At 48.6% G+C, this 21,427-nt stretch overlaps 1 protein-coding gene across 1 annotated transcript; it reads right to left on the reverse strand.

The window, feature by feature from the left end:
- Positions 1-245: 245 nt before the first annotated feature.
- Positions 246-21,020, reverse strand: UCK2 (uridine-cytidine kinase 2). Its single transcript, XM_079981732.1, has 7 exons — positions 20,788-21,020; positions 17,373-17,532; positions 15,929-16,025; positions 13,386-13,528; positions 11,744-11,841; positions 2,010-2,058; positions 246-1,670 (listed from the first exon to the last, which is right to left on the reverse strand). Exons 1-7 carry the CDS (start codon positions 20,902-20,904, stop codon positions 1,531-1,533), a joined length of 804 nt encoding a protein of 267 aa, XP_079837858.1. The 5' UTR covers positions 20,905-21,020; the 3' UTR covers positions 246-1,530.
- Positions 21,021-21,427: the final 407 nt, after the last annotated feature.

Below are 21,427 nucleotides of genomic sequence, written 5' to 3' on the forward strand. Positions count from 1 at the left end.
CACATGTTCCTTTTGTCACATGTTCATTGTTCAGAAAAAGAGACCATTCTAAATTTTGCAAGGCATGTTACGATAATGCATGTAGAATGGCATAGTTTATGTGTGCAAACAGAACTCATGCATACAGATGAGTTCAATGTGTATGCTACAGGAGATCTTTTTAAATACAGAATTCTAGAGCACCTGATGTTACGCCTAGGAAAGAGTATTCAGCGTGACCAAAATTATAAACAAAAACCACAATACACTTTTCATGCCACCTTTATTAAGTCTGAATATTACATCTTGAAAGCAATAATTACGGAAAAGAGCAAAGTCCCAAGAGTTCTCCCACCTGATCTTATCCAGAAATTCCATCTAAACCCTGAAGAACAAGCCTCCTAGACTTGCAGGCAAAACAAGTGGCTCTTCCTATTCCCCTTCTAGGACAGGAGCAGGAAGCTGCTAATATTTAGCTGTGGCTTGTCAGCCAGCCAGGACCCAAAACACCAGAGGACATACAAGCACCTTCTCTCTCCAACCACACCATTAAGGTGGGTGGGGGTGGTAGAAAACATTGTTGACTGCTTCAATCTGTATCAGCACAACCCTACACTGAGCACCATGGCACACGCACCCCTTTTCCTGTGTCCTGGTCACTCCCCATTCATTCCCAGGGCCCAGTCAGAAATGCTCACTATTAGCCCTGCTCCAAGTCAGTATCTATACATTGCTCCCTGGCTGGGATGGACACACAACACTCTTGTGTTTAGCACCACTAGGATGAACATGCAGAACTTCTGGTGATCCAAAGGCATCAGATGAATACCAGTTCTGAGGCTGGCTCAGGAATACTTGGGAAGGCAGAGAGTATGTGGCCATATAGTCACATGGGTGCAGGCTTAAAGCCAAGCAGCACTCAGGAGTTGTGTCTGCCTTGCTCTCATCACTTTTAAGATTAGCCCGTTGCAGAACTATTGCTCAGCAGTAGGGGGATGAAAACGGGCATTCTGAGCCCAGGTGAGACTTTAGTTGAAACCTTTTCCTCTTAAAAGCTCCCCCATCTCTCATCATAGCAGAGCCCAATGATCTACATATCTGAAAGCACATGCCAAAAATGGTGCTTTCCTTACCCCCTTCCCTCCCTTCTTAGCTGATAATACAAACCTGAGGTCCAGATGCGATATGAAGCTAGTGGCAGAGCCATTTGGGCACCCAGTTCTGGTTCAATTCCTTTCCCCAATTCACTGCACACAGCACCATCTTCCCCAAAGACAGAGATGCCACCTTTCACAAAAACCTTCCACAAAACCTAGAAATCATCAGCATCCTCGCTGTAGGAATGTATTGCCCCGTGTTGGAGTTTGGAGCAGAGCCACCCTAGGAAGGCAAAATCTGACCATGGAAGCAAGAGTCCTTAGCACAGACTCATCAATCTATCCATCAGTCAGAAAAGAAGCCACCAAGCCCGGCAAGCGTGTTTGTACATTGGGGCTGTAAATACAGGGCAGGAACCAAGGGCATTCAGTTCCTAAGGCAGCAGCCCTGAGGTCAATGTGGCCGGCTGCTTGCTTCTGAGTGCTGTTGCAGGCGGGGAGGAGTGTAGCCATTCAGGCAGCCGTTGGGCTGGCGCTTGCCAAGGCCTCCGTTCAGAATGTCCTGGATGTGCTGCACAATCAGATTGATGGCCACTGGGCAGAGAAGAGGAGGAGTGATTAGAATATAGTCCGCAGAGTCCCAAGTTTCCTTCAAAATGCCTCATCGCCCTCCACACATACTCAACATCTCTCTCTACTCCACACCATAGTCCTCTCTCAACAAATCTATCCTTTTCTTGCAGAGTTGGAAGGGACCCCAAGAGTCATCTAACCCCACCCCCTGCAATGCAGGAATAAGAAAAGGAATTGCTGCATTGCTTCCAAGGCTGTAGAAACCCAAATCCTCATAATTACCCTCTCCAGTTTCACATTCTCCAGAAACAGCTGCACAAGTCAAATGCAAGTATTGTACTTGAAACGTCAACTACTCACCAAGATTATCCACGCCCCTTGGGATAATCACATCAGCATACTTCTTGGTCTGCCAGAAAGATAAAATCACATTACAGGGTGCTGCAGATGAAATCCAGAGCTGTTACCCATACCCGTTTGAGAGAACTGCTTTAGAATTTTTTCTCCTCAGCTCAAACAGTTGATGAAGTAATGAATGCTGAAAATACATTTCCTTGCTCCCCTTTTCCCCTGGCAGAACTGCTGCCAGCTTCCACATTTCACAGCAAAAAAGAGGAGACTTTGTGGCCCCTTAAGTACATAAGGAGAGCCTGCTGGATCAGGCCAAAGGCCCAACTAGTCCAGCACTCACAGTGGCCTCCCAGAGCCAGAGCATAACTCTCTCCACCTGTCATTCTCAGAAACTGCAATTCAGAGACATATCGCCTGACAGTGGAGACAGAACACACACACAGTGCGGAGTAGCCACTGATAGCCCTTCCCTGTAAAGGTAAAGGTAAAGGTAAAGGTACCCCTGCCCGTACGGGCCAGTCTTGACAGACTCTGGGGTTGTGCGCCCATCTCACTCAAGAGGCCGGGGGCCAGCGCTGTCCGGAGACACTTCCGGGTCACGTGGCCAGCGTGACATCGCTGCTCTGGCAAGCCAGAGCCGCACACGGAAACGCCGTTTACCTTCCCGCTGGTAAGCGGTCCCTATTGATCTACTTGCACCCGGAGGTGCTTTCGAACTGCTAGGTTGGCAGGCGCTGGGACCGAGCAGCGGGAGCGCACCCCGCCGCAGGGATTCGAACCGCCGACCTTTCGATCGGCAAGTCCTAGGCGCTGAGGCTTTAACCCACAGCGCCACCTGCGTCCCCCAGCCCTTCCCTGAACTGGAGACATAGAGAAAATTAATTTTAAGTTATTATTACTAATGATAATAAAGTTATGTAACAAAGAAAAAACATGCACACCCATGAGATATGGATTTGTGTGCACTTTTTACACAGTATCTAGTTGTAATGGTTCTAGGGGGTTGCTCGTGCGTAAGTTGGCGCCACACCTGGCTGGGTTACCTGGGTGAACCCTTTCTGTCCGGACAGCCACCCATCTGTGGCTGTCTCAATCGCTGGCAGAATCCGTCAGTGGGCGTTTCTTGAACTTCTTCCAGCAAAGAAGTTCTTTGACGCCCAGTCTCCTCCTACTCTCCCTGCGCGGAAGTCTTCTGCGCAGGGAGGGTGTGGGGAGCGGAGGACCCGTGCTCTCCCCGCTGGTCTCCGGCGAGGAGTCCTGGAGCCTTCTCTCCGATTCCCCCATCTGCCCCCATCCTCCACTGGTGCTACGCTGATTTCCTTCCCCAGGGGATGGGCTGCCTCTCTCCCTACTGGGACCCTCTCCGGCATCCCTCTGGAGCCTTCCCTCCGCCTCTGGCTCCGATGGCAGTTCCCTGACATCTACCTCCCCCCCAGGACCCCCTCCACCCCCGGCCCGAATTTCCGACTCAAACTCGTCCCTTTCCTCGGCCGATGATGCAGGGAATCCCCTGAAGGAGCTGTCAGCATCCTCTGAGGATTCAAACCCCGCTTCCCACCCGCTCCGGTCTCTACCCGCGGGGTGGGCCTCCCAGTCCGATTCTTCTCCCTCTGACACCTCCCCTCCCTCCTCTTCGGAGGCAGGAAAACCCACAAAGTCCTCTTCGTCGTCTGTGGTTCCAAATTCTTCCTCCCAGAATCTCGCTAGTGGTTTTGGTTTATCTGGGAACAAGCTGTGGAATTCTTCCACCAGATACCCGTCATTGATCGACTCAGCGGGGACCCACGTGTTTTCTGACCAAGGTTCTCCCTCCCACGCTACCAAGTACTCCACCTGGCGACCTCGCCACCATGAGTCGAGTATTTCCGTGGCTTGGTTGCAGCGATGCCTCTCCTCTACCTGCGGGTGACTCCTCCCTCCCGTCCCGAAAATTCCCGTCCCTCCCTGTACGGTGAAAGTAGGGACCTGTGGAACACAGGATGTATCTTCATGCTATCAGACAACCTGAGCTTGAATGCCACCGGATTGATAGAATCATAGAATCATAGAATCATAGAGTTGGAAGAGACCACAAGGGCCATCGAGTCCAACCCCCTGCCAAGCAGGAAACACCATTAGAGCACTCCTGACATATGGTTGTCAAGCCTCTGCTTAAAGACCTCCAAAGAAGGAGACTCCACCACACACCTTGGCAGCAAATTCCACTGTCGAACAGCTCTTACTGTCAGGAAGTTCTTCCTAATGTTTAGGTGGAATCTTTTTTCTTGTAGTTTGGAACCATTGCTCCGTGTCCGCTTCTCTGGAGCAGCAGAAAACAACCTTTCTCCCTCCTCTATGTGACATCCTTTTATATATTTGAACATGGCTATCATATCACCCCTTAACCTCCTCTTCTCCAGGCTAAACATGCCCAGCTCCCTTAGCCGTTCTTCATAAGGCATCGTTTCCAGGCCTTTGACCATTTTGGTTGCCCTCCTCTGGACACGTTCCAGTTTGTCAGTGTCCTTCTTGAACTGTGGTGCCCAGAACTGGACACAGTACTCCAGGTGAGGTCTGACCAGAGCAGAATACAGTGGCACTATTACTTCCCTTGATCTAGATGCAATACTCCTATTGATGCAGCCCAGAATTGCATTGGCTTTTTTAGCTGCCGCGTCACACTGTTGGCTCATGTCAAGTTTGTGGTCAACCAAGACTCCTAGATCCTTTTCACATGTACTGCTCTCAAGCCAGGTGTCACCCATCTTGTATTTGTGCCTCTCATTTTTTTTGCCCAAGTGCAATACTTTACATTTCACCTGTTGTGTTACCTCAAAAGGCCCCAGCCTTCTCGGCTGCAACTTTTTGCACCCTCCCTTTAGGGGTAACCCTTGGGTTGACAACCACACCCGGTCTCCCACCCTTATGGCCTCCCCCTCCCGACGGTGCTTGTCCGCCTGCCTCTTGTAAGCTTCCTTGGCCTGTTCCAAGTTCATCTTGAGTTGCTGGTGCAAGGCCTCCATTTCTTCTGCAAACTGCTCTGCCGCGGGTACCCTCCATCCTTCCTCCCCCCTCCCCGGGAAGGCCCTGGGATGACACCCATAATTGGCCATGAACGGGCTCATTCCCGTGGACACATATTCAGCGTTATTGTACACAAATTCAGCCAACGCTAGTTTCTCTACCCAATCGTTCTGTCTCTTACTGACATAACAGTGTAGGTACTGCTGGAGTATACTGTTCGCTCTTTCTGCTTGCCCATTGGTTTCCGGATGCCTCGCCGTCGAGAAGCCCACCTCGACCTCGCCCTATATCACTACTTAATGTGGATTACAAAATATTTGCTGACATTTTAGCAAAAAGACTGAAGAGGGTTTTAATGGAGGAGATTCATAAGGACCAGGCAGGCTTTCTCCCAGGAAGACACTTATCAGATAATGTAAGGAACATAATTGATATTATGGAACTGCTAACTGTAAATATTAACACGAAGGCAGTCCTGATTTTTGTGGATGCGGAGAAAGCCTTTGATAATATCTCTTGGAAGTTTATGAAGAAGAATCTCCATGGGATGGGGGTAGGTCAAAGGTTTGAAAATGGTATAAGTGTAATATATTCTGAACAAAAGGCTAAGTTAATAGTAAACAATGTGGTTACTGACGAACTTTCCATAGAAAAAGGGACACGGCAGGGGTGCCCGATATCCCCATTACTTTTCATATCAGTCCTGGAGGTTTTGTTGAACATGATCAGGGGGGACCAGCTGGTAAAAGGAGTTCAGGTCGGAGCTAAACACTATAAATTGAAGGCATTTGCAGATGACCTAGTATTGACTTTACAAGAGCCAGACACTAGTACAAAAAGAGTTTTAGAGCTAATTCAATTTTTTGGTCAGGTGGCAGGATTTAAGTTGAACAAACTAAAAACTAAAGTTCTGGAAAAAAAAACTTAACAAATGTTGAAAGAGAGAGATTCCAAAATGAAACTGGGTTAGTGGTGGTAAAGAAAGTAAAATACTTGGGGATTAACATGACATCTAAAAATGTGAACTTATTTAAAGACAATTATGATAAATATTGGACAGAGGTAAGGAAAGATCTAGAAATATGGTCGAATTTGAAGCTTTCCTTGTTAGGCCGAATTGCTGTAATTAAGATGAATGTATTGTCTAGAATGTTATTTTTGTTTCAGACATTACAGATTGTGGACAGATTGGACTGTTTAAAGAAGTGGCAGAAAGATATATCTAAATTTGTCTGGCAGGGCAAAAAGCCCAGAATAAAATTTAAGATACTTACTGATGCAAAAGAAAGAGGGGGGTTTGCCCTGCCGGATTTGAGACTGTACTATGAATCGGCAGCTTTCTGCTGGTTGAAAGATTGGCTACTTCTTGAGAATGCAGATATTCTGGATCTGGAAGGATTTGATAATAGGTTTGGTTGGCATGCATATTTATGGTATGACAAGGTTAAAGTTCACAAGGGTTTCAAAAACCATATTGTTAGGAAAGCATTATATAATGTTTGGATTCGGTATAAGGATTTGTTGGAAAATAAAACTCCTAGGTGGTTATCACCTATGGAGGCTAAGGAGGTGAAGAAACTTGACATGGAATCCAAATGGCCGAAATATTCTGAAATCTTAGAACAAGAAAGTGGTGAACTTAAACTACAGAGTTTTGAGAAATTAAAGCCCAAGGTGCGAGATTGGCTTCATTATTACCAAATAATGGAAACTTTTAAACAAGACAGGAAAATTGGCTTCCAGGTGGAGAAATCGAAATTGGAAACAGAACTGTTAGAACCCAATACTAAGAATGTATCAAGAATGTACAATTTGTTGCTGAAGTGGAATACAATAGATGAGACAGTTAAATCAGCCATGATTAAATGGGCACAGGACATTGGTCATGACATTATGTTTGTTGACTGGGAACAGTTATGGACCACCGGTATTAAATTCACAGCATGTAATGCCCTAAGAGAAAACATTATGAAAATGATTTACAGGTGGTACATGACCCCAGTCAAACTTGCGAAGATTTATCATCTGCCCAATAATAAATGTTGGAAATGTAATGAGACTGAAGGTACCTTCTTTCACCTTTGGTGGACCTGCCCAAAGATTAAAGCCTTTTGGGAAATGATCTATAATGAAATTAAGAAGGTACTTAAATGTACTTTTCATAAGAAACCAGAGGCATTTCTCTTGGGCATGGTTGGCCAATTGGTGTCAAGGAAGGATAGGACTTTTTTTATGTACGCCACTACAGCAGCAAGGATCCTTCTAGCAAAGTATTGGAAGACACAAGAACTCCCCACACTGGAAGAATGGCAGACGAAAGTGATTGACTTTATGGGATTGGCAGAAATGACTGGCAGAATCCACGACCAAGAGAAAGAGACGGTGGAGGAAGATTGGAAGAAATTCAAAGCTTATCTTAAGAACTGTTACAATATTGATGAGTGTTAAAATGTCAAGGGGAAGGAAGATGCAGAATTACAGCCGAAAATGTTTGATGATTTAAGGTGAAATTGAGAAAGATAACAAATTTAAATTTAATTGGCTAAAATGGTTGCTGAAAAATTGTAAAATAAGGATGTAAAAAGGGTGAGGTATGGGGAAGTCCGAGAAAGGAGGCTTATGAAAATGAGGTTAAGAACTTATATTTGTGTGTTTGTTTGTATTTGTCGATGTTTTTATGTTGTTGTGGTTGTTTTGTTTTAAAATTGGAAAACTAATAAATATTGTTATAAAAAAAAAGAGAGAAGCCCACCTCGACCTGTAGCAAGCTCATGAGCTTCCTCCAGAACCGGGAAGTAAATTGTTTCCCGCGATCCGAGATGACCCTCAAGGGAGTCCCATGCAGCCTGAAGATGTGATCCACAAACAACCTGGCTATCTCCTCTGCAGTCACCGCATGTGAGCAAACTATGAAATGGCACATTTTTGTCAGTAGATCGACTACTACCATGACTGCTGTTTTCCGCCTTGATCTGGGCAGATCTGTCATAAAATCAATGGACACCACTTCCCAGGGTCTTCCCGGTGTGGGCAAGGGTTCCAGTAACCCTGCGGGGGCAGCCCTCTCCCCCTTTGCCCTCTGGCATCGGTCGCACCCCCGTACATATTCTCATACGTCTTCCCTCGCCTTTGGCCACCAGAACTGCCTGGTGACGAGCAGCGTGGTCTTATGTTGCCCAAAGTGCCCAGCTGTTGGGTTGTCATGGAGTTGCTTGAGTACCTTCTCCCTCAAGGTTCCCCCCGGTACATACAGTGCCCCCTTATAGTACAGCAGCCCTTCTTTTTCCTCAAACCCTCCCTGGTCTTCCCTTCCATTCCGGAGTTCCCTGATTTTTGCTTGAGCGAACACGTCGTCTCTAGTAAGCCCGGTCAGTTCTCGTTTCCCAACCAACGCTCCCCCACACACCCATCGGTCCTCTGGAAACACGTGTCGTACCTCCGGCGGCCCCTCTCCTTCCATGTACTCTGGTTTCCGGGAGAGAACGTTGGCTCTTACGTTTTCCTCTCCCGGCACGTATCTGATCTCGAAGGAAAACTTGGAGAACTCCTGGGCCCATCGAATCTGTCTCTGGTTGAGCACTCGTGCGGTCCGCCAGTATTCCAAGTTCTTATGGTCAGTACAAACCTGGATCTTGTGCCGCGCCCCTATCAACAGATGTCTCCATTGCCGAAACGCCGCATAGATTGCCAGCAGTTCTCGATCATACACTGTATAGTTTTGCTCTGACTTGCTCAGCTTCCTTGAGAAAAAGGCACACGGCCTCCAGCCCTGCTTGGCCCCGGGCTGCAAAAGGACCGCTCCCACGGCTTGGTCGGACGCGTCCGTCTCCAGTCTCATGGGCTTCTCCAGATCAACATGTAGGAGCTGCTCCTCCAAAGCGAACGCTTTCTTCAGTCTCTCAAAGGAGAGCTGGGCACTTTCTGTCCATGCAAACTTCTTTTTGCTACTGAGACAATCTATGATGGGCGCGGTTAAGTGAGCAAAGTTCTTTATGAACTTCCTGTAGAAGTTGCTGAACCCTAAGAACCTCTGCACATCCTTCCGGGTTTTGGGGGCCTTCCATTCCAGCACTGCCTTCACCTTGCTTGGGTCCATAGCTAGTCCCTTGTCTGACAACTTGTACCCCAGAAACTCGACTTCTCTGGCGTGAAATTGGCATTTTTCCAGCTTGACCAACAACTGGTGCTTCTGCAGTCACTGTAGTACTTCCCTGATGTCTCTGACGTGTTGCTTCTCATTGTCCGAATAGATTAAGACGTCATCTAAAAAGGCTATGCAATTCTTGTACAGCAGGGGTCCCAACACGTGGTGCATGAAAGCTTGAAAACAGGCGGAGCCCGATTGTAATCCAAATGGCATGACCAAGTACTCAAAAGCCCCCAGGGGGGTGAACATGGTAGTTTTCCATTCGTCCCCCTCCTTTATCCTAATCAAATTGTGTGCTCCCCTGAGGTCCAGTTTGGTAAAAATTTTCGCCTGCCTCACACGTGTTAAAATGTCGTCAATCCTGGGCATTGGGAAGGTCACGGGTTCTGACACCAGGTTCAAGGCCCGGTAATCCACTACAAGCCTGGGCTGATTAGTGTCTTTTTTGTCCACAAAGAACACCGGACTGCCCCCCACCGCCTTTGATTCCCTTATGAACCCCCTCTTCAGGTTCTTGTCAATAAACTGCCGCAATTCCTGCATCTCCAGGTCGGACATGGCATACAGCTTGCCCACCGGCAACTGAGCCCCTGGGAGTAAGTTGATTTGGCAGTCAAAGGGCCTGTGGGGGGGTAGTCTATCTGCCTCCTTCTCGCTGAAGACCTCCTTCAGGTCAGCATGTTGTGGTGGCACCTCCCCTCTTTGTTCTACGGCCAGCCCAGCCACCCTGGCCACCGTCATTCTTGGGTTCTCCCCCCCAGACAGTGTTCCAAGCAGTAAGCTGACCCAAAGGTGACTGACCGCTGATGCCATGACACTACTGGATCATGCAGTGCCAGCCAGCTCATTCCCAGTATTACTGGAGGTCCTGCCAGTGTGGCCACGTGAAAAGCGATGGTCTCCGTGTGCCTGGAAACCCTCACTCGCATTGGCGGGATCTGGTGTGTCACTTCCCCTCCAGAAGTTCCCTGCCATCAATGGTAGTCACTTGCAAGGGAAAATCCAGGGGCAGCAGGTGAAGTTGGTGCTCCAGAGCAAAGTCCCTGCTGAAGAAATTACAGGAGCTGCCCGAATCCAGCAGCCCCTTAACCTTAACTGGGTGCCCATTCGGGAGTTCTAGCACCACTTCTATGGCTATTGCTGCCTTGGGAGGGTCAGGCTGGGGCACTTCTATTGGTTGTTGGCCTGGCTGCTGCCCCTGCTGGTTGGCAGCCAGGCGTTGTCATTTCCCTGCGCCTGCCCTTCTTCCCCCTTCTCCTCACAGCCAGCAGCCCCCACCATCCCTTGCCAGACTTTCCTTTGAGGGCAGACCCTGGCAAAATGTCCTGGCCGCTGGCAGAGGAAACACTTCTTGGTAGTTTTCCAATCCTTCCCCTCCTTCTTGCGACCTTCACTGGAGTTTCCACTGGCTCAGCCGCCTGGGAAACCTGTCTCGGTATTTCAGGAATGCGGTAGTCATAGCAACGTTCTCCTCTCAGTTCGCGTTTCTCCTGAGCCCGCGCTTCCTGCTGTACTCCAATCGCAAGCACAGCCTTGGTCAGTTGATCCATCGACTGTGGGCGGGGCACGCGGGACAACTCGTCTTTCACCGTTGGGGACAACCCCTCCTCAAACAACATTTGTATTGGTTCAGAGTCCAGATCCCAACCAAGCCAGTGGATCAACATCGCAAAGCGCGACCAGTAGTCTCTAACGGACTGGCTCCCCTGCTTGCACCCCATCAGTTCCCACCGAGTCGCACTTTGCTCCACTTCGCTGGAATACATCGCATTCATCGCCTGAAAAAATTTCTTAAGGTCCTTCAAGGCATCATTTTGCGTCACCATTAGGGGCCTGATCCACTCGCGCACCTCATCCTCCAGATGCCCCACAATGTACGCTACCCTCTTCCCGTCATAAGCAAAGTCATTATGCTGCAATTCCAAAGCGTACTCTATTTCCGTTCGGAATGCATTGTAGTCCTGGGGTACCTTCCTTGCGATGGGGGTGGAGCCTTCTCTCCGATTCCCCCATCTGCCCCCATCCTCCACTGGTGCTACGCTGATTTCCTTCCCCAGCGGATGGGCTGCCTCTCTCCCTACTGGGACCCTCTCCGGCATCCCTCTGGAGCCTTCCCTCCGCCTCTGGCTCCAATGGCAGTTCCCTGACACTAGTCTACGGAAGTTTATGCCATGATACATTTGTTACATCTTTCAAGTGTGACAAAACTTAAATAATATGGCAGCTGTTGCAGGATCACTTGAGGAAGCTCTGCAGAAAGAGACCCTGGAATTGCAGCAGGGATGCATTCACAGAAAGCCCTCAGCCCTTATGGTAACAGATAAAAGTGTGAGAAATTGTGACAAGTGCAAAGAGCCTGCAAAAAACCAACTTCATATGCCACAATTTATTTTGAGCACCTGTTTGTGGAATGTCCAGCACAAAAATATCCAAAGTTAATCTCTCTCATGGACAGGAATACAAAGCTCTAACTGGGAAGAGAAAGCACCCAACAAATCTTTCCCCCTTGTGAGCCTCCCAGGCACTCACAAAGAGGCCAGCCCAGCACTGACAGAGATGCAAAAGCCCTGGGGCTACCATATCCTTTACTCACAGGCAAGCAGAATTCTTCAAAGGCTGGCTTCACAAATGTAATATACTGAGATAAGATCTGCTCCAGGTCCCTGCCTCTCTCGCTTATGTCTCGGAGAACTGCAGGGGGAAAAGAAACCATGAGGAGGAGACTGACAGCAGCAGAGCTAGAACACAGCTACACTGACAGGTTGCCCAGCCAAGAAGAATATGGTGCTCTAAGCGGCTTGCTTTTTCTTTTTCTGCAAAGAGCAAGCCTTAAACTACAGAGATAGTTTTTCTTTAAACAAAGAAAATAAAACTTGAATACCAAAGTGTCCCATTCCCCCCCCCCAAGAAGTTAATAAGAACAGGAACTTGCGCTGGGTGGGGAAAATACAACACTGCACTACTCAAAGCCAGGTTGGAAAGGAGTATGAGACTTCTGCAATGCGGAACAAGATGCATGTAAGACACCACAGGGCCACTCCCACGGTGCTGAACAGTAGCCTCCACAGACGGTGGGCTCAGCAGCCCCAACAGCTCTTAGCTGTGCCTGCCTCCAGGTTGCTCGCATGAGGAAGCTGCTGCCCCTCCCAACTGGAGGCGTCTTTCCAACTGGGAGATGCTGCTGGACCATGGGGTCTGCAGGAGGGAAGGGGAGGCCCAAAGCCTATACAAGCCAGGCTAGCCCCTCGGGGGCAAAAGTCACATCCCAGGGGGAGACAGCACCCAAATGGGCCTTTGCAGGTGCCCCACTAACTCTGCAGCCAGGGAGTAACCTCCTGGGGTGAGGAACTCCCGGGGTACCCTGTACAGGGGGGCCAATGTTCATCCAGGCGAGCTCCATCTTCACAGTAAATGCTCCACTGTTCTCCATCCATTTTCCACCTCCTCCACCCTGAACCACCAGGAGCCTCCAGAGGCTTGCAAGGCCCTGGGGGAAGGAGGCAGCTGAAGAGAGCGGGAGGGAGAGAGAAAACTACTGCTGGAGGCAGAAGCCCAAAAGCAGGGGGCGGAGGAACAGATTGAGTGTAGGAAGACAAAGTAAAGGTTTTTCAAAATGGCTTTCCCAACTTTTCTGTGCTGTGCCTGGGGGCTGCTGGCTAAGGAAGCAACAGTGTCTTGCAGTGGAGCTGGCAGAAATTGAACGGGCAAGGGGGCTGCCCTGCCCCTAGATGTACCCTTTCGAAAGGGTGGGTAATGACAACCCACAAAGTACCCCCTTCCTCCACTCTTGTCAGAGACTGGGTAGAGGTGGAGGAATGGTGGATACCGCCTCCTCCACCTGAATCTACCAGAGAAGAAGGAGACAGCGTAGATTGACAACAGGAGTTTGCGAGAGGTCACAGCTGAAAGGCTGCAGAGGGGAGAAGCTGGGAAATATTGGGAGAGGAATAGGAAGCAGCAGCAGCACCAGGGGAGAGACAGCTGACAACACTCAGTGTCTTTAGAAAGCATTCCACCCCCCATCCCCCAGAACCCAGTGGGCATTGAAAGTAGGAGAGCAGAAAGCTCAGATCAGCCAACATGGAAGCCTGACAACTATGGGAAAACAAGGTTTTCCCTCACCACCACCACCACGTTATCCTCAAGTGCAATGCTTTGCTTTTGTACTGTTGTGAACTTCATTTTTAAAATAAACTTTTTACTCCCCTCTTCATCTGAAAAGGCTATCAACTTACCCCTGCGGGAGAGTCGGGTGTCTGCATCTGTGTCCACAAAGAGCTTCATCTGGAATAGGTCCCGAACCTCTTGGTTGTAGAAGGCCAGGATGCCCTCAAATAACACCACATCAGCAGGGTACACAGTCACTGCCTCTTCTTTGCTGTTAATATGCGCAAAAGAGATTAATGCATGGTCAGGAAAGCCATGCAGATGACAACAGGGTCTGATCCAAAGACCTTATGATGCTCCTGTTTTTGTTTTTTTTATTAGGCTATTGTTCACATTTAAATTAGTTTTATTTATTTGTATATGTTTAGGTAACATGGAGCCATGGCATATTATTATTTATATATATAAATATATATAAATAAAATGATTGGGAGCAGTTTGTTGCTCCATCCACATAGGACTGCAATTTCCTGAGAATTCTTTTCAGCCCAAGAAATAAGTGAAAAAACCAAACTTTGATTGGTTTAACTTCAAGAAAAGGAAGGGATGAGCACATAAAGGATTGTTTTTTTCTCTTTCCCAAGCCTATCACTCAGAACTCAGTATGCCCGTGAACTACAACTGAGGACTCGAAAGTTCTCAAACAGATCCATGAACTAAAAATGGTAGTTTAGGAACAGACAGACAAAAGATCTGCAGGAAGCAGCCTCATTTTTGACACATGGAGTCACTCCTCCAAAGAGTTAAAGACTTTTGTTGCAAACTTTTTCTAGTTCTCAGCTGCTTCTTTTAAGGCACCAGATATGCGCATGTGTCAGGGGCTCAGGAGCAGAGGCACAGGGAAGAGAGGAGATGGAGAGCGAAGGGGAAGAATCCAAGGGGAGCGTAGGAGAAGAGGACAGTGGACCGAGGGATTCCATGAGCCTCTCCAGCGAATCGGAAGATTCACAGAAGGGGGCGCCAGTGGCCAGGGGTAGGGGGTTCCCAAGGGGAATGCCCCAGGAGCAAGGGGGCAGCAGGGACTCCCAGAGCAGTAGCTGGAAATCAGGACCAGCTTCCCCACCAGAGCAGAGTGGGGGGGAAGAGTCCCAAGGATCGGGGCCAGTGCATTCCCCACCAGGGAGAGAAGATAAGGCAGGGCTGACCACGCCTCCATCAGAAAGTCGGACAACGGAGGAGAGGTCAGATCCGGCCAGTGTCCCGGAAGAGGGAAGCAGTGACCGAAGTACTGTAACGGTTAGGAGAAAGGTCACTGGGCTGGCGCGAGAGGCAAGTTCAAATGTACAGGAGCGCGGGACAGCAGAGAATGAGGATTGGGAACCGGGTCCTAAAGCCCGCCGGATCTGGGATCTGGGAATGCAAAACTAAAGTTGCTTCCTTTTTATTTTTTCCTACTGGGAATGATCCTTGTCTGTAGGGCTTAGAATGGACAGTCTTGGATTTGTCAAGAAGAAGAGTTTGGATTTGATATCCCGCTTTATCACTACCCTAAGGAGTCTCAACATTCTTCTTTCCCTTCCTCCCCCACAACAAACACTCTGTGAGGCAAGTGGGGCTGAGAGACTTCAGCGAAGTATGACTAGCCCAAGGTCACCCAGCAGCTGCATGTGAAGGAGCGGAGAGGCGAACCCGGTTCACCAGATTACGAGTCTTAACGCTCTTTCAGTCTGACTGGATTCAGGATTCTTTTCTGAGAAAACAGTACAAAAAGGAGATCAGGGAAAGCTCCCTGCTGATATGTCACAACTTGCTACCTCCTCAGGTTATGCAAACTAAAAAGCAAACATAGAAACATGAAAAGAACCTATCCACATTGATAAGTGGCCCTGTACCAAAGGAGCCTAAACTGAGAGGATGTAAGAGATTTCATTCACAAGATGCACGCACAATGTTCACAGTCTGCTTCCATGGATCCCTTCAACTTCTCTGAGGAGTCCAGCTTTAAAAGGCCCCTCATCATTTGGAATAGCTCTGGTCTGTTGGCAGGAAGAGGGCAGATGCAATGGGGGAGGAGAGGAAATTATGTCTTGTCGTCATCATTGCCATGGAGTTGCCCAAAAATAAACTCTAGACCAAGTACCTCCTACCTTCTCAGACCCACGTCTAGAGCAAACATGCCTTTCGGGAACCATTTCTTAATCTTTTACCATGTAGCTGCATACTGGAGTGCTCATGTCGCGACCAGCCTTGGATCGGGGTGTGACCCTTGTGTGGGGCCCGACCCACCAGTTGAAGACCACTAGGCTACAATTCACTGGATTTGGAATAGTGAAACTGAATGAAGGCAACAGCTCCTTTCTTGTCATTTCATTGCAGGGAACGCACCCGACACAACATGGGAGTCCACCTCTGTTTTCTTCTACCAAAGCAAACACTAGATTAGTGTTTACCTCTGATAAACAGGAGGGAAGTAGGAAGAACTGTTTTACAATTTTCCTTCGACTAGATCATTAGATATTAAAGGTTGGTTTTGGGGCAAGATGCAGCATTTACATTTTATGCAAATGTTTTCCACCATGGGCTCACTGGAAGGATCTGCTAATGAGAAGCAATGCAGACGGAAAGCGCCACATCCAAAGCACAGAGCAAAAGAGGGGAGAAGCAGACTTACCGAGAATGAGAGACAAAGTCATAAACGGGGATCTGAACTGTTTTCCCTTCCAATATCTCCCTAAGAGTTTTGACGATCAGCTCATTGTCAAAGGCATCTGTAGCAAGAATGAGAGAGGGGAAGTTAAACAGCTGTGTCTCTCTAGGTAGGTCTCCCTAGTGAGGCAGAGGAAGCCTCAGAGGAAAGCATAAACGTCCCACAAAGCCTTCCTAGTTAGGTGAAGTCTTCTGGATCACGAGAAAGATACAATTTTTGGCTAACCAGAAATTGTGCCTGCCAGGTTTCTACCCAGTCCCACTTGACAGCAGTGGCCAAGGAAGCCTCTGAATGAAAGGATGGCTTGGAATTAGTGGGCTCTGACTGCAGCACCAGCCAAGAAAGCCCCCAAACTCTTATTTCCTGCTCTGGAACAGGAAAGGGAGGGGGGCCTGCCATTTTGGCTCTACCTGGCAAAGGTGATCCAGGAGCCTTGGCCAAACAGCCTCTGGGTATTGGTGGGGGGGAATCACTGGGTAGCTGCCAGATAATTCCTCTCCAATTCTGTAGTTTCAAGCTTGGGAGAAATGGTTGTCACACTCAGTGGAGACGAACAGTCCTTTCATCAGAGTGAACAAGATTATCTTTGCTCTCATGGTTCTTTTCTATCTGAAATAAGTTTACACAGAACTTTCCACTGCAGTGGGAAATCTGGAGCTTGGGAATGAGTGAAAAGGCCTCTTCAGCTTTGGTACCTGTACAATGGGCGGCGGGGGGGGGGGGAGCCAACAGGAGGCCTGGTTTCTACTTTGTTCTTCCTCCCCCTGCTTCTTTGCTCTTTGCTCATTGTAGTTTCACCTTGGCTTTATATTGTTTTCCACTATACTGTATATCATTGCTTTAATTTAATTTTTGATAGCTATGGATCAGCTCTACCTCTCTTTTTCTGAGGCCTGTAACCTGCTAATTTAGGTAGCCACTTCATCTACAGAATAATCAAAAATTATTCATTACTTATTGTTATAACTTCAATAATCAGTATCATGAATGATCAGAACATTGTTATATTATGTAACTTGGGTAGCTGAAGGGAAGAAAGAATTGGTTAAGCTTGTACTCCAAGCAAATTTAAAGTAGCAGGATGAACATAAGAGGTTTGCAGGGGAAAGGGATATTGTTTTGTTTTTCTTCTTCTTTTATGTATTTTGTGTTTTTATCTTGCATTTTTTTTGCTGCGAACTGTTCTAAGCTCTATGGATGAAGGGCAGCATATAAATTTAATAAATAATAACAACATCCTATTGTCAAGGTGGGGCCTCCTCTCAACAGCTCTCAAATGATCTCTCTTGAGCAGGGCAGGTTGTTTTGACATTGCAATTTCCCAGTTCTGTCTTTGGGAAGTCTAAGTAGAAGCTAAGGAAAAAGCCTATGCCCCCCTACTCCCTTCCCAGGCTTCATGATGAGTTACCTGGGTGGTCAAAGTTGAACTGGCCTTTGAGAGCTTTGGCTTTTTGCTCTGTACTGAGCACACGATAGAAGCTGTCCTGGCTCAGAATCACCACTTGTTTCTGGCGATGGTCTACTTCATTCTGACCAAGCAGTTGGACTATTTTGGCACAGACAGAGGACTGCAAAAGATGCAAAGTGAGAGAGAGAGAGAAACATAATCTGAGGTGGACTGAAGGACTGACAGGTGTTGACCCTCCAGTTGCAAAGGACCCAACTTATCCGCAAGCTTCCAAGGGGCAGGGGGCTCCTCTGGAAAGGAGTACGGCAACATCTGCCAAATATATAACTAAAACAAAATAAAAGAAAAAAAATCCTTCCAGTAGCACCTTAAAGACCAACTAAGTTAGTTCTAGGTATGAGCTTTCGTGTGCATGCACACTTCTTCAGATACACTGAAACAGAAGTCACCAGACCCTTCTATATAGTGAGAAGGTGGGGAGGGGTATTACTCAGAAGGGTGGTGGGAATGGGTGATTGGCAGATAGCTGTGATGAGCCTGTTGACGACTCTTAACGACTGCAATAGGTCTTACAGGAAAAAGCAAGGGGTGAGAAGGTGAAAAATGGCTTTGTCATGTATAATGAGATAAGAATCCAATGTCTTTGTTAAGACCAGGTCTCTCCATGGTTTTAAGTTTGGTGATAAGTTGCAATTCAGCAGCTTCTCTTTCCAGTCTATTTCTGAAATTCCTTTGTAATAGAACAGCTACTTTGAGATCTTGTATAGAATGTCCTGGGAGATTGAAGTGTTCTCCTACTAGTTTCTCTGTCTTGTGATTCCTGATGTCGGATTTATGTCCGTTTATCCTTTGGCGTAAGGTTTGGCCTGTTTGTCCAATATAGAGAGCTGAAGGACACTGTTGGCATTTGATGGCATACACAATGTTAGACGATGAGCAATTAAATAGTCCCGAGATGGTATGTGTGATGTTGTTGGGGCCAGTAATGATGTTGTCCGGGTGTATGTGGCAGCAAAGTTGGCATCTGGGTTTATTGCAGGCTCTGGTGCCAGTGTCCGTGTTAAGTCTGGTAGTAGTATTATTGTGGGTTAGGAGTTGTTTAAGATTGGGTGGCTGTCTGTAGGCAATGAAAGGTCTTCCTCCCAGAGCTTGAGAAAGAGAACTGTCATTGTCCAGGAGACAATGCCAGTGGGGTAGGTGGGAGGGAATAAAAAGGAAGCAGTAGCAGCACATAAGGAAGTATAGGGTTGGTGAAACAATGTGAGAAAGCAAAGGGGGGAGGGGAGAATTGGGAGAGTTCATGGGTGAGAAGGAGAAAATGGGAAGGATAACAAGGGTGGGGAGACTATCACACACAAACATGCAGAAGGGGAGAAGTGAGGAAAGAAGCTTAAACAGTAGGGCAAAGTTTTTGTTTTTATTCTGAAGTAAATAACGTTTCACAGGAGAAAGGAAGGGGGAAAGGGGCTTCCACCAAGAAGCCCAGAGCCAGCTTTACACTGGAAAACAAGGAAAATTGGGGAGGTGGAACTTATTGGTCAAATACTTAAACAGGAAGCAAACAATTGCTTTTTTCAATTATTTTTATTGATTTTCAAATTATTAAAAATCATTGCCAAATTAATTCAATTTAATAGGAAACAAACAATTACTGGCCACTTGATTCAGCTGTTAAAGGTGGGAGTTGTGATTTCAAACAAAAAAACCTCACTATTTAAAAACATCTCTTAATTTGTTTTCCTAATAGAGCTCAGTAAATAGTTTAAGAAAAATGGAGGAACAGCTCTCAAGTTTCTTAGAAGCTGAGGGAATGGTGACATCTGTGTTGCCTTCACCCCCGACATCTGCAGAGAAACCCAGAACGGAAGCACCTGCAGCACTCAAAACTGCAAACCGCAAGAAATGAAATAAATAGAAAGGATCATAAACTCTTTCAGTATGCAACAACTGCAGCGAGAATATTAATGGCCCAAAAATGGAAGCAGGAAGAACTACCGACTCTTGAGGAATGGAGAATGAAGTTAACGGAATATGCAGAACTGGACAAACTAACTGGAAAAATAAGATACCAAGGAGATCACAAGTTCATTGAGGATTGGGGAAAATTTTCTGAGTATTTGAAGAGTGTATGTGATGAGCAAACAACGCTAGTGGGTTTTAAAGAAGCTTTGTGAAAGAATAAGGAATATTGCAAGAATGCAAATATGTTTGTAAAGGTATCTTAAAAGGCGATACTAATTTTAGAGAATGCGTAGATAATAAATTTAAATACGGATGATTGTCAGAGAAGCTGAGGGGAGTAAAAAAAGATGAAAATATGTTAATTGGGAAATTGTTAATTGGAGATATTTGTGTAAAACTTAATAAAAAAAATATTTTTAAAAAAACTGCAAACCGCTATTTGGAAGGGCAGGTGCAAGATGAACCTAGAATTCTGACATGCTGTTTTGCTTCGAGACTATCAAGTCTCAGGAACAACACAAAGCCTGGAAAAAATGTGGGAGCGGGTATCAAGAGTTTTCAAGTGGCTGTTTTAATACAGTATATAAACCCCCAAGCATGCAGGGTCTTAAGGACTTGAGGGGAGAAAAGAGAAACAAGACTAGAGTTTCATCAGTCCAGCTGCAGGGGAAGCAGAAAGAGAAGGATCCCACCAGTCCGTGACCATATTCCTGCCACCAAAGGATAAGCCAGCAGAGCAAAGCCACCCTGAGGGCTTTCTAGCCACGGAAGGACAGGCTAAGCTCTTATTTTCCTCCAGAACAGGATAGTCGGAATCTGGCTTTTGTCTTGCGGGAATGTGGAGACACCCAGCTAGCTGCGCAAGGAACCCGACGGGGCTGTTGCTTATAGCAGCTTGCTCCCCCCTCAGCACCTGCTCCCAGCAACTCACCGGCAGGCCTGCAAACCTACCCCCCTCCCACCACTCCAATCTCTAAGGGGCAGGAGAGCAGCGCCTGGGAAAAAGGGATGCCATCCTTGTACCTGTATTTTGGGGGAAACTTTTCGCTATCAGCGTACACTACTTCAATGAGCTCCACGCGCAGCTGTTGCCTTGACAAAGGGCCACTTCTCGGCCCGGAGCTCCCCGTACACGGAGAACGGGAGCCCGCTCGCCCACTCGTGTCGGCCCTCGAGGCCGCCGCGTGGCCGCCCGATCCCCCTCGCGCGCGCTCCCGAAGCCCCCCGGCCGCCCCTCCCGGGCTCCAGCCAGCCGGCCTCAAGCGCGGGCGCGCACGGGGGCGGGGGAGGTCGGGGCGCGGCGGCTGCGCGCACGTGGCGGGACGCTCTAGCCCCCCTCCCTCAGCCACGGAGGGCTGCTCTCCATCTGGATGGCGACAGTGCCTCTGAGCGCGTGCAGAGAGGCGCCTGGAGCGGGAAGCGCGCCGCCCCCGCCGCCCGGCCCCCCGCTCACCTTGCCGCTGGCGGTCCCTCCGCCGACCCCGATGAGGAAAGGCTCCCCGCCGCCGCCTGCTCCGTCGCCGGGCGGCCTCCCGCGGCCCTGCACGCCCTGCTCGCTGTCGCCGGCCATGGCCGCTCCCGCTCGCCTGCGGCCGGCGCCTCCTCGGCCTCCCCGCCGCCTGGCCCTCGCAGGACCGCCCCTCCCGCCTGACGCACGTGGGAAGCGCCCGTCACGTGTACAGGTCCCCGGGGCGGCCTGGCTGCTCTTTCGTGTCCCTCGGCCGCATCGGGTGCAGCCCGCGCGCCAAGAGAGGCATGCGTCGGCGAAAGAGGCGGCAGCTCCCGCCCCGGGAGACGCGCATCTATGGGCGCCTCAGAAACGGCCTTTCTCCTCGCGCCTCACCGCTGCCCGCCGGCCGTGGCGAGGGGAGGCGGGAGATGGGAGGGCGGGCCAATCAAGTCCCGGCACCGCGGGGGGGAGCTGAGAGAGAGAGAGAGAGAGGCCGCGACCATCCAGGCCGCTGATTGGGGGAAGGCCCCCTCCGTCCCTCCCCCGCGTCCTGGCAGGGGAAGCTTGCGATTGGCCGAGCGAGAGCCGCGTTCTCTGCTCTGTCGAGACCGAGGACAGGCTCGACTAACCGCCAGGAGGGACG

This window comes from Podarcis cretensis (assembly GCF_951804945.1).
Source record: "Podarcis cretensis genome assembly, chromosome: 6".
Lineage (NCBI taxonomy): Eukaryota > Metazoa > Chordata > Lepidosauria > Squamata > Lacertidae > Podarcis > Podarcis cretensis.